Raw genomic sequence first — 13,099 nt, forward strand, 5'->3', positions numbered from 1 at the left:
AAAATAAACTCTGACAAAACATCAAACAAACCGCAACATTGTCTATAGTTAATTAGTTGCATTACATTCTTTTACATTTAGTTTATTTGCAGTTTTCAATATGCGTCCCGGATTTGCATTTCTAAAAAATGGCAAGCCTACTAATATACCTTTTAACCTTTAAAACTTATATCGAACTTATTTATAAGTTTATACAATATTGTAAGAATTGATTCTTCGCTTTGCTATTGATAGGCTAATTGTATGCTATGATATAGATTTTTGCATAATTTTACAAAGCAACTATTGGAAACTATAATATATGTACAAAATTAACGGTTCGGTGCCAATACCCGATGCTAACTGGGTAATACATGTTAATACCAGTTCTCGTCTAACCGTTACCAAAACAACATGGCCGTTTCGCACATTGTTGTAATCCAAAGCAAAGGTTTTGCTTCTAAAGTTGGATTTCTCAGAACGAACTATATTAATGATTAAAGTTAACTAACTTTGCTCACACTTTTTTCTAAAGTTTTATTGTGATGATTTCATTTGCTATAGAATAGGACGGAGGTACGTTTTTGTATGAAAAACTCACATTACCTATCAAACATAATAGTTACAACTAAATTTGTTTCTGGTCTCTAAGTATAATAACTGATCGACTTCATGGTTTTGTTTTGTACACAAGCGTATCGTTTCTACCTGTATCACAATTTCGTATGTTGTTATAATATGTAGTTTATGAAATACATTTTGTAATCAAAAGTTGAAAAAATCATGTATTCTACGTTCTATTCTAAAACAAAAACTGATAGTTTGTGACAGCAGTAATTGAATGCTTGCAAATAAGCTAATCGAAGTTCACATAAAAGATCGCCCTAATCATCTTTATTTTTGTGATTTGCGATCCCAATTGCAATCAATATTCAACACAGCAACACAGCAGCGCAAAACAGTCGACTCAAAAGTAAATTTAATATACATTGAAACTCGCGTCAAAGCGATCTGACTACAGCAATCCGAAATGCGGGGGCCTACAGCTCCGACAGTTCGACGCTTTTACGTCTCATCGGGCTTTCTTTGAATCTGGCGCAGTAGGACTTAACGTAACGTACAAAGACGGGCACGGCGTTGGAATAGAGCAGAGGACTGACTGCGCTGTTGATTGGCAGCAGTACGATTGCGGCCACTGCGTAGACGTCACCGGCTATCACAACTCCGGCTAGGCGCAGGTAGGACACGATGTAGATCGGAATCCAGCAGCAGAAGTTGATGGCCGTAATGCGGAAGACCTTCCATTGCATGGCAACTAAAAACGCACACAATGGGTTCAGTTTAATTCTCTATATTTCTTTGTTTTCACGACCAGGCCTTATGCGAAAACAATCGATGACGTAAAGTCATTGCAATGCGATACAAAGAAAATGTGTAGTATAATAGTTAAAAGTTAAAACTGATAAAGAATAAGCTCCAAGTAAAGTGCCGGGGAGCCTTTTCAGTGGAAACAATGTTTCTAGACTTTGTTTTTTCTATGATTATATAGACAATATATTCTATAAATGTATCCTAAAAATATAAAATATTGTCAAAGTGCCGACGAGCCTTTTCAGTGGAAAAGCACGACTGAGTAAAAAATAACGAAAAAAAAATTACGAAAAAGGCTGGAGACCACTGGCTTAATATGTATATCTTGATCCTGATTATTTTACTGATGAAATTAGTAGTCATTTATGCCAAATTTTACAACAACTTGCTTCGCGCGTAATCTTTTTTTCTTTTTTTTTTATATTTTAAGGAACATTTGCGTTAAAGGCGAGACGCAACCGTTTGTTGCTTGTGTGCAACTTTTTATGGGATTCCCGCTCTGAGATATGCTGTAATGTTGTATATGTGCAAATTTTTATTAGGAATTTACCACACGTTCTCGGTCTTTTTAAGCGGTTTCTGTAGTTCGAAGTGTTTTCATCGCAACTTGTTTCAAACCAGCTAGGCCCTGTTATTTTACTGCACCCCTTGTGCAACGAGCATCGACTAACGCAAAGCAAATAGTTTTGATGTGACTATAGGATTTATCGCAGGAATTAAATTCGTCAATCTTTTTCGACAATAGAACAAAGCCTGTTTTTAAGTTCTTATAAAGTTAGAAAATGGTGCAATTCACGCCAATTTATGAATCACCACACTCTAATTTAGGTACAGTTCGATGGTTACTGCATTACAATATTAGAGGTGCAGCATATTCGCTTCAAGTGTAAAAAACAGAAAAATATTTTTCACGTCTTTTAGGTACCGGTTGCGGTTTAAAACTTCCCAATGTCTTGTACCTGCGTCGGCACCATGGATGTAGGCTGTGGTACTCAGCATGGTTTTGGCGTAAATGGCGCCGTAGACCAGCGCCACGAAGACGAACGAGAAAAGGTTGAGATTGGTGACGACCAGCGAGAAGACCAGGTGCGTGCTCGAATTTGACGGGAAAATATCCGGGATGCAAACGCTGTGGAGATTGTAATACCTGCAAAAAACAGGAAACATTTATTCATTAACTTAAAAATACTTTTCGTGCCCGGAAACCATATATACAACTCTGACTCTTTGTTAGTGAAATTTTGGCCAATAAAAAGTATACTGTTAATCAAAAGACGTAACATTTTATTGGATATTCTTGTTTATGAATTTTCGGTAGAATACATGAGTGATTGCTAAACTGTGTGCCGAGGCAAAGTATACTGCGCCCTGAGGGATTGTTAAGAGTGTAGCTAAACATTTGTTTTATTTTCCAAAACAACCTAATTTTAATGGTGAAAATAACGGCCCAAAACACCGATGTGGCCTTCATATCACTGATGATGGCATTAGAAATTGCCGAAACGTTTGAAAATAAAGCATGTCGCTTTTAACGTCTATTTGGGACGTTATTTTCACCATTAAACTTATGAACAGATCCGTATATAGTGTTCCAACCTAATTTTGAATTACGAATACGCTTACAAGCATGATAAGACTTGAATTAACACCACCTTAGAAAACTTGTAATACCATTCCCTGTCTGTAATCAGCTTGACAAGTTACAAATAGTTGTTTATTGTTTTCTTTTTACCGTGCTCAGGCTTAAAAACTTTAAGAAACACTGCTTTAAATTTTGGAGCATAATTTTTGGAGGTTGTAGTAAGAAGGAATAAGAATATCAAAGACCATACAGAAGTAGTTATCATTTTAAACTTTTCGAATAGCTCATTTTTTAATTTTCAACATAGTGAGAAGACACTGCTTGAATTATTTTGTAATTTTAAGAATTTTACTGATTAACAATTTAGGCCTATTCTCCGGACGACTTGTACACATGTGACATATATTATTTTTTGTTCCCAGCAAGTTCCCATTATTGTTTTTTTTCTTATCAAAGAAATTATTGGGTTTATCAAGAAATAACTCTAAATCCAGTTACTTCCTTATCCACATGATGAGATAATTGAAAAGTATAGAAATCCTAAAAGAAAAATATTGGACCAACGTGTGATATAGCTGCTTAATACATTTTAAAGCCAGGTGAACGTAATGCAGTTTATCGGTCATTTTTAGTCTTACTTTGGAATTTAAATTTGTTTTTTTCGAACTGAACTTAAGATTTAAAAAGACGCGCGAACACAATACTTTATTACAGAAGATAATCATGAATAAATAATTTTATAAAAAAAATGTGTGGTAGAAATATATTATGGGTGCCTAACTTATGCGGAAATTACATTTCAAAGACGATTTACGCTATGTTTCCTTGTTTTGAAAAATATCACTTCACGTTTATGACACTTTTTTAGATTGGCGACGGGCTGTCACGTTACAAAAGGTCAAACAGCACAAGAATTCATTCTCTTACGCGTATGTCGAAGTCTTACGTAAATCGCCCTTTAATTAAAAAAGCCCAACAAGAACAGCTGTCGTTACACAAAGAGCTGTTCAAGATAACCATGCAAATATAGTGAAACTAAAGAAAGTTATTTTTAAATGAGTTAAATTTCAAAACACGAGTTATGTAACGACCGAAGCTTAATCAAGATCCCAATCAGTCCCTAATTTCACCCAACAAGCCGCTTTCTCCACTCATACTTCAATCGGAAATCATGTCGAGCCGTAACGTGTTTAGGTCTCATATATACAGTGAGACTAGATCGTTTGTTAGGGGTTACCTTGAATTTAAGTTTAGTTATACAAAGTGGTTCTGTTAAGTACAAATATATCTTTTTATATGTGAATGTTTGACGCGATCAACCATCTTTTCGCTGTGCATCTTCCATTTTTCTTCTCTTTTTTTAAATATAATGTTGTGTCTATATTGGATATTTTGCCGTGCCTGCGGTCTCAATACGGTAAGTAATACTACGTTATTTCGGTGGTAGTTGATGCCGCTTTTCTCTTACGTAAATCGTCCTTTGATATCGAAGTCGGCAGGGTCGCCTGCCAGCTGGCGATGAACGGCCACCGCCTGGTCCCACGTGTTAGCGCCGGCGATCTGAGCGTTCATGTCGGTTCGACTGACGTTGCCGTCGTCCATGGCGGCGAAGGCGACGAACCGGTAAAGGTAGTCCTTGGCGGCTGTCAGGTTGGCCTCGACGTTTTCGAGGAAGGGGTTGTCGGGCAGCCAGACCTCGTCTGGCACCGAGTGACGATAGGGGGACGACAGGGGAACCCAGGCGATGATAACCGACAAAACCCAAGTAAAAAGAATGAAGGGGATGAGATATTTCAGCTTAGGCTTCTTGCTCGTGTTGTAAGGCTGTACGAAATTGTAAAAATGAAAAAATTCGCATCCCTGGAACAAAACGTATTGATGGTCTGTGGTTTTTTGATTGACATTATCTTATTGAATTTTTAATTTATATTTTCGTTGTATCCAACGGTTTAAACACAATCTCATATCATTGTCAAACGTTAGTCCATCGCGGCTGTTTTTGCAACGTTTTAGGTGCTACACAATTTGCTGTAAAATAACTGCCTCCATCGAACGTCATATAAATACCGAGAGTCGAGACGAATTAACGCCTCTTAAAAACCTTCAGGGCGAAATGTTGCGGCTTTGCAACATCAACTGTCTCTAAGCAAGAGACTTACAGGTAAAGCAGGCTTGCTACACCAATTGTTTAACATATATTTTGTTATTGAAAGGCCGGTTATCACATTATCAGTCGCGTTACTATCTTATGACAAAAGCTTCGATAAACACATAAGTTTGACATGGGACACGTTATTCTGGTAGCGTGTGACATCACGTGGTGGTCATAAAACGGCATTGCTACTGATAACGTCGTAACCGGCGTTTTTATAAATGCATAAATGTTTTAGGCAATTAGGTATTGAGACTAACAGGGGTGTAGTTTTCAATACTTTAAAAAACATTAGTTTCTATCGCGATTTGAATGAAATTAAAAGATGTGTTAAAATAAAGCGCAGAAAAATCACAATAAAATACCATGCCATTTTATTTTAAGGACGATTTACACACTTCAAGTTTTTAGATGAATTATTTTTCAACATTTTGCGTTGTTTTACGCATATCACAATTTAGGAAGACAACTTATACATGTACTTAGTGTCGCCCAAGATATAGTTCAGTCAAAAAAGAACGCAGAGACGTAAATGTGTCGCTGCCGTATGCAACGCTGTCGTATGTAACCGACTTCCTCCCTTTCAACTCTTGGCCCCAGAAAACCTCAAAGGCCAAGTTAGTTTGACGTGATGGACGCAATTGACATATTTCCTTAAGTGACGCAACACATGTGACGGAGAAGCTGTTTAACAGCAAGTGTTTAGAAACAAGACTAACAACATACGACGTTGGGCAGTTAAAGAACCTCTGATTTCAACCGATATAAAAATAGCCTAATTTAATTTAAATAAAGCGACACAACAACTATCGTAGAGAAGTTGATTTCTAATGTTTAATGTATGACTCAGGACATGCTTTCCAAAAGCATTTAACACCAATCTATACATGTTTCTAAACATTGCTAGATGTATTTATGACCTTTTGGAAATATTGATTTTTTCGCATTTAAAAATATGTTAGCGTTGCGTTACATGTAAAATAGTACAGTGAATTATTTTAACTTTTTTTTCAGTATATATCTAAGAAACCTAGTATTTTAAAGAAAATTAGCAAAATTTTTAAATACCAAAAGTTTTTTATATGCATCAATCCACTAGTAAAATATCATTAAACACGTTATGATGGTATGCTTTTCTTTCCTGCAAGTGTGTCAAATACTATACTTAAGGTTTATTTTGTAGTATGTTTGACTTGGTTTGTTAGCGGTACCGATGAGAAAATGATATCGTTGAGATCAGATACTCTGCTTCTTACCATTTGCATTAAAATGAATATGTACGGCTACCTTTCGAACGGCATAGAGCCTGACCACAGAGAGGGCGACCAGTGTTTGCACCGACGTTTCGGTGGAGACCACCACCAAAATGCCCATGGCCGTGCAGGTCTGACCCGATCTCCACTTCTGCTCCTCCTGACAGTAGGAACCCCGCAGAATCTCGTACGACACGCCAAGACAGGCCAGATAGGCCACCATGACCAGGTTGGCCAGGGTCAGGTTGAGAACCAGAAGGTGGTTGGCCCTAAGCGAGGCCAAAGCGTCGTGCTGATATCGCATCGACCACAGAACGCGAACCTGCTGGACTAAAACGATCTGAAAGTGTATAAAGACAAGTTGACGCGTTAATTAAAATCGCACAGGCTTTGACATAAACGTGTGTAATAATTGGTTGGAAGCTACATCTTGTGTAGTTTTTTGGTACAAAAACTTAACATATAATAACCTATACCATGGTGTGAACCTGCCACCTCAGGGTTGAATGCGGCGCAAATAGCAAACATGTGTGGCCCGCGCCAACAGCAGGCTTTAGTTTTAGGCCTACGACACGAATGCGAAATGATTTATGGAACGTTTGGATAAAATTTATTAATCGCAAATTCAGTTTCTTGAGCTGTTATCTTTACTCCGACCAGGAAGAAGAGTATCAAGTACTAATTCTATTCAATCGGTTGTCGCACACTTTGTTATTGCATTTGTTGTTAGGCTATACGTGGGTGACCTTTTGATCAAACTTGGTTTCCTGAAATCTCCTTATCGATCAGTACTACATGATCATTAAATATATTGACTAAATTGACAGAATGTTTAAGGTGAATCTGGTAGATTAAAAATGCGTTTGACATGTGGCCTAAACCAAGTGCACATATTCTGCATGAGGTTTAATATGCATACTGATATTTGGCCCGTAAGTATAAAAGGTTGCCCATAATATTTCGTCGACCGCTTCCCTGCCCTTGGAATTATTTGCTTCACGAGTTTTAAACTGCGATGGTTGCAGGGCACTAAAACATATTGCTCAGGCTTATTCTATGCTCTATAAACTAAGTGTATAATGTCAATTGATATGTTTTAAGCTTTGTATGTGTATTAACAACAGAATCTGGCCCTCCAACAGAACACATAATGCCGACGATAAAAGTTCTAAAATTTATTAATGAAAGCTTGAAAAGCGCACCGCTCCGAACAAAAATCAGTCAGCAAGTTCTAAAACTTTAATACAAATATAAAAACTTTAATACAAATAAGAAAAGGTGGAAGGGCAAAAGCAAACCTAAAACCACAGTTAAACAAGAAAACGGATATGGCTCACATTCCGAAAATGGAACGGCACAACGCAAAACGAAAACACAAATCCGCACCTTTCTTGTTTAACTGTGGTTTTAGGTTTGCTTTTGCCTTTCCACCTTTTCTTATCTACCGTGTTTTGCTACGTCACTGATTCTCATACCGCTTCCCTCTGGGCCGTGTTTTTATCAGTGGCTTTTCTGAGGCCGCTACACGTATCGCATGCTCCTTTTGCTTTTGTTTTTACAGTAGTGGTTGGGGTTTATACGCAGACTGTCTTTGTCTTTGTTCATCTTGGATGTATTTTATAAATTTATTTTACATTTACATTTTAATTTTTTTCTATTTATTTGTACAGACGAACTGATGATGCCATTTATATGGCGAAATGCATATTTGTATTAAAGTTTTAGACCATGCTGACTGATTTTTGTTCGGAGCGGTGCGCTTCTCAAGCTTTTATTGATATGTTTTGGGAGGATTTCTTTCTAAATATTAGCCTTATATTCAAGTGAAAAAGGCGTTATTTTTATATTAGTTATTTTGTATAGCCGACTGACTGAATATTTACACTTGGGCGAAGAACGAGAATTTGGTTAGATTGGGAACTCCATTAGAGTTTAATTTGTCAACAGCAATGAAAGTTCGAACGCTTTTTATCACAATATTAACACAGTTCACGCAAATTAAATGTCGAAACATTTCAGACATATAAAGGCATATACACTCACTAAATTTCCTCCGAGGGCAAAAGCGAGTATCACCCAAACCAAGACGACCAAAAAGGTATTTCCCAGCATATCCTGACGGTTGTTGAACATCAGTGTATTTGATCCAGGTACATCAATGCATTCATCACTACCATTTCTACAATCGATTCTTCCGTCATTAACCTAGTGAAATATAAGTGTATCGCATTATCATTATTGGTTATCACAAGATAATTTTATAAGCAAAATCTATACCTGACCACTAAGAACAAAAATAGGAGTTCCCGATGCACAATAAAATCTTCTTTCGTCGTCGGTACAATTGATTTCATCATCAGCGAGGGGACAATCAATGTGCAAATCACACACCCGACAATCCGATATGACGTTCTGAAAACAAGCAGAAACGTACAGCATATTGGTAAATCTTTGAAAGCATCTGACTCATTTTTACACAAATTTGAATATATATGTAGGCCTACATTACAAGTAATATCTGAATAATCATAATAGGGTAAAAAGCATAATAATCATATGACTAACCAATAAGCTTAGATTTAAAAAAAAGTTGGAAAAAACAGTAATAAAAGTCGTCGAATCTACATAGCCTTTACGTGTATATCAAAAAAATTTAATATCTTTTAAATTGGTAACTATGCTTACCGTTCTGTTGCGAAACGGCTTGCATTTGTAAGTAGTTTGTTCCTACACAGAAAACAGCGTTTTACTAATTGTTTTAAAATAAAGATTAACTTATAGACCAGCTGGCGATACGCTAAAAGTGGTTCAATACACGATTACAGACAGTACACGATATCCTATCAGGGAAACGTCAATCGCGATCTACCGGTCGATCGCCGAGTCGTTCGCTTCGTATATACGTCATTACAGTTGGTGTCGCACACAATTAGCGCTCAAAATATTTAAAGTGTTCTTGTGAAATTTTGTACCGAACCAGTCGATCAAGAGTCTCTAAAATAATTTTCAGTCGATCGCAATCAAACATAAATTGGCCACACCTGCTATATAATATAATAAAGAGAATGCCTTATTGTAAGAAAAATAATATCTGTTGTCAGAAAACAGTACCTCGGGACTTTAAGTAACTTTACCATAGCACTGTTTTTTATTGATTTGTTGTATTTTTGTTGTACATCTTCAGTAACGGTTAAGAATATTGGCGCAAAGGAACCAAATGTTGGCCTGTTGTAGTCATTCTATTTTAGGCCCGACAAGCTTGGATATTTGTAAAACAAACATTTGCCGAAGTAATAACATTAAAATTGGAAACCTGGTATGTTTCATCGCAAGGTGTTTTTTGAAGGCACCTGACATCCTGCGGTGTCTCCGTGCAATTAAGCAATCTGCAAAGTGTGTACCTTGTTTAAGAACTTACTGTATGTTATATCATTAGTTTACCAGCACAAAAGAGCAATCCGGTTTGGGGACATTGTACAGTCAACTTCAAGCTTTTATATTTTAATATTACAAGATAAAACAAACAATAATAGCCTATAAGAAACTCTCTTTTACCCCATGTCGACGAAACACGTGGCGGGAACATTGCCTTTAAAGCAAAAGCATTCGTCAGACATGTCGAAGCAATCGAACTGACCGTCACATAATCTACTCTTGGGGATTTTCATTGCTTTGTCGCGACAATTGAAATAGAAGCTGAAACCAAGATTAGGATAAATAACTTTGACTATTATTAGTAAGTTCATTGCTTTAAAGCAGGGGTAGGCTATATGCAACCTTATTCGACTTTACAAACATAAATTGAAAAAATGAAAAGCTTAGATGCTAGTATGGACAAAAATACAAGAGTTTAGTTGGCAAATGCGCAATGTAATTCACTTATTTTAATTAGGCTCAAATAGAGTTTGGCGGAAAGGTATGATTTTGGAACCCTGGATCTGTCATTTGATGGCTTGCCAAAAACATAAAACGACCTTCATGGCCTCATAATGCTCAAGTTTCATAATGCTCAAGTTTTTTTTTTGTTTTTTTGCATGAATAAAACGAGTATTTCGAATAGTAAGCTGCTGAATGATTGTCACAGTTTTTTTAAGGAGGTTGTAGACCGGATGCTTACATTGGCGGCCACATTTCGCCATCAGGCTGCAGGTTTCCGATCCCTAGAGTATAGGCTTTCCTTTCATCTTTGTTTTTTACACGCTATACAAGATTAGTTCAGCCTGAACGTTTTATTTTGTTTAGTCTGTCCTCCATGGTATTGTTTGCTATATTTGAAAGATTCAAGTTGTGGTCTGAAACGTCCGGCCAATTTAAACCTGATTTATACAGTTAATATGTTTCAAAACCACATGAAACCTCCAACACAGTTTAAACAAAAATCACTGATGAAACCTACTTAAAATATTAATCTTGAAGCGACTTCGCCACTAAACTATTCTGAAGAAAGCTATCACCAAACCTCTCTGGACGCTCGTCATCTCCTTCGTCGCAGTCCTCTATCCCGTCGCTGACCAGATGATTGGGTATCACGCAGATCTTGGCGTGTTTAAAGCACCTAAACCCGGTGCCGTAACTGTTTTCATCAGTCTGGCGTCCGCACCCGTCCAACTTGCCGTTGCAGAGCGATTCCCTGCTTGCACATTGCTTGAGATCTTGCGCCTTGCACCTGTAGAAGGTGCTGTGACAGCCTAGGTCGCACTGCGACTGAGAAATGTTCGAGTGGGCGCAGTGCAGGCCTGGAAACGTGCACGCTTCGCTTTCTGTGAGATCGCAGCGAAACTCGCCGACTATTGATCCTTTGGTTCCCCAGCATCTAAATAGTCAATAGACGTTCTTGGGTGAGAGTAAAACAGAAAACGAACTACAAAAACGTTGCCCAAAATCTCTCGCGCAAACTAAGCACTTATCAACGTTTTTGGTCAATGTGAATCAATAGTGCTCGCAGTTCAATGTGCTCTAACCGTAGAAATCCGAGAAAATGGTTTACGTTGTTAGTGTGAGATTAATTTTTACATGAGAGTTTTTAACTGAGCTTGAAAATGAATGTCAATTTTACGTCAATTTACTCGACTTACTTGGCTTCGACATTCATTTTTAAGCTACTCGGGTTTCAAATTAATTTTAGTAAAAAGGTTAGTAAAATAATTAAGTCAGCATTTTTGCTTACTCCAGATCCACTCGGCTGTTGGTGTTGTTTCGTTTGCAGTTGGCAGATCCACTACAGGTTTGAGCAATATCGGATGGGCAATTGCCTGTTGTAAATAACTAGTGTTAGGCGAAAATGCTTGTGGATGTTGGGGCGGTATGGTACAAAACACAATATTGTAGCATCGCGCAGCGCTAACAATACCTATACAAATTTTAGATTATAGAGGTATAGAGTCAGCCAAAACAAGTTTTAAGCCGTGTTAATTTTGAAGAATTTTGAATCTAAGGTTAGTTTGTTTAAATAAATTTTCTTTATAAATAAGTTTTCATCCCAATCTACTGTTTATCAGAATATGCAGGATGCTAAAAGTCCACGCTTTCCGATAAATTTATACCTTTGAAATTGTCTGCGATCCTGGCTATAACCACGATTTTTTCACTCTTGGTGGCCTGTCCTAAACTTAAGCTAAACAATAAAGTTTTCCCATTTAAAAGCCTACAATTAAATCTTTTAACAACAGTTTCTGTTGAACGTAGAAAAGTAATACGGTTGAACCTTGATTTGTAAAGTTTAAACGTGAAAGGCACAAACGTTTTTTCAATAGATTTAGTATACGTTAATTGCAACTAACCTTACTCAAATATTTGTATTGTGCAAAGGGGATTTATCAGGCGTTTTGAACTTCGATATCATCGATGATTTGCCAAGGAAGTGAGTTTAAAACTATAAGCCCACACAATATTTTTAACGTCAATACGACCGAAAATCCTAACAACAGGCATTCTGCCGAAACCGCGTTAATTTCAATAAAGTCTGCGTATATCCCAGGCATAGATAGCATCACATCGAAAGTTTGTATGACCTACCTACATCCTGCTATAGAACAAAGTTTTATGTCTAACGGTGTACTGTACAGTACATGCTAGTAATTTTGTTTTCTTGCAATTGCAATACTGTAAGGCGAAAAATGTAAAACAACATATGCAAAACTTCGCAACCCATTTCTTTATTTCGCCAACCTTTTTTCAGCTCATTTACTGTTATTAATATAATGAAGTTAATAAACAACAAATATTCCGTTTATTACTACTTTTCGATTAACACCAGGGTAACCAATGTGATTTGCGGATTATAGTTACACGAGTAGCCATTAAGAAAAGAAAGGCAGTGTTAAACTAACGAATTACTAAAGTACTTATTAATGCTGCTACGACAAAAATAAGCAAACGTTAAAAAAATGTAAATACAAAACAAACAAACAAACAATTTGCGATAAAACGTTCACTATGTAAAATGAAACATGAATAGTTAAATACCTTACCAATATGCCTAGATAAAGCGTCTGTAATGATCGGCGGATTTGGTTCACCTCTGGCAGCAACAAACCACGTTAATATACAAACCCACCGCATAAGGCGATATCTTACTTTACAAAATTTAAAACTTCGAGGGTTTTGCCTGAAAACGTAGAGATAGATGGTAAATACAAATTGCTGCAACGCATAGCTGCCCCGCTAAATGCACTCTAAACAATGCGGCACGAGGGGAAACGGGGACATTTGATAGCCTACGCCTTTTCTAAATTTGGCAAAGTTGCTATGAGGGAGTTTGAA

The 13,099-nt window shown here is 37.0% G+C and overlaps 1 protein-coding gene across 1 annotated transcript; it reads right to left on the minus strand.

Annotated features, from left to right (window-relative positions):
- Nucleotides 1-1,019: 1,019 nt before the first annotated feature.
- LOC146164500 (uncharacterized) lies at nucleotides 1,020-12,937 on the minus strand. Its single transcript, XM_083382713.1, has 12 exons — nucleotides 12,808-12,937; nucleotides 11,505-11,589; nucleotides 10,797-11,150; nucleotides 9,893-10,033; nucleotides 9,651-9,723; nucleotides 9,023-9,064; nucleotides 8,615-8,749; nucleotides 8,381-8,542; nucleotides 6,372-6,677; nucleotides 4,401-4,756; nucleotides 2,310-2,497; nucleotides 1,020-1,294 (listed from the first exon to the last, which is right to left on the minus strand). Exons 1-12 carry the CDS (start codon nucleotides 12,896-12,898, stop codon nucleotides 1,020-1,022), a joined length of 2,208 nt encoding a protein of 735 aa, XP_083238839.1. The 5' UTR covers nucleotides 12,899-12,937.
- Nucleotides 12,938-13,099: the final 162 nt, after the last annotated feature.

Source organism: Ascidiella aspersa, chromosome 2, assembly GCF_963924565.1.
Source record: "Ascidiella aspersa chromosome 2, kaAscAspe10.2, whole genome shotgun sequence".
Taxonomy (NCBI): Eukaryota; Metazoa; Chordata; class Ascidiacea; order Phlebobranchia; family Ascidiidae; genus Ascidiella; species Ascidiella aspersa.

Excerpts from the sequence above, each read along its gene's own strand:
- LOC146164500 (XM_083382713.1), bottom strand. The coding sequence starts at position 12,898 with ATGCGGTGGGTTTGTATATTAACGTGGTTTGTTGCTGCCAGAGGTGAA. Across the intron at positions 10,034-10,796 it reads GATGACGAGCGTCCAGAGAG|CTTCTATTTCAATTGTCGCG; the intron begins GTTTGGTGATAG and ends TCTTGGTTTCAG. Across the intron at positions 9,724-9,892 it reads ACGTGTTTCGTCGACATGGG|ATTGCTTAATTGCACGGAGA; the intron begins GTAAAAGAGAGT and ends CACACTTTGCAG.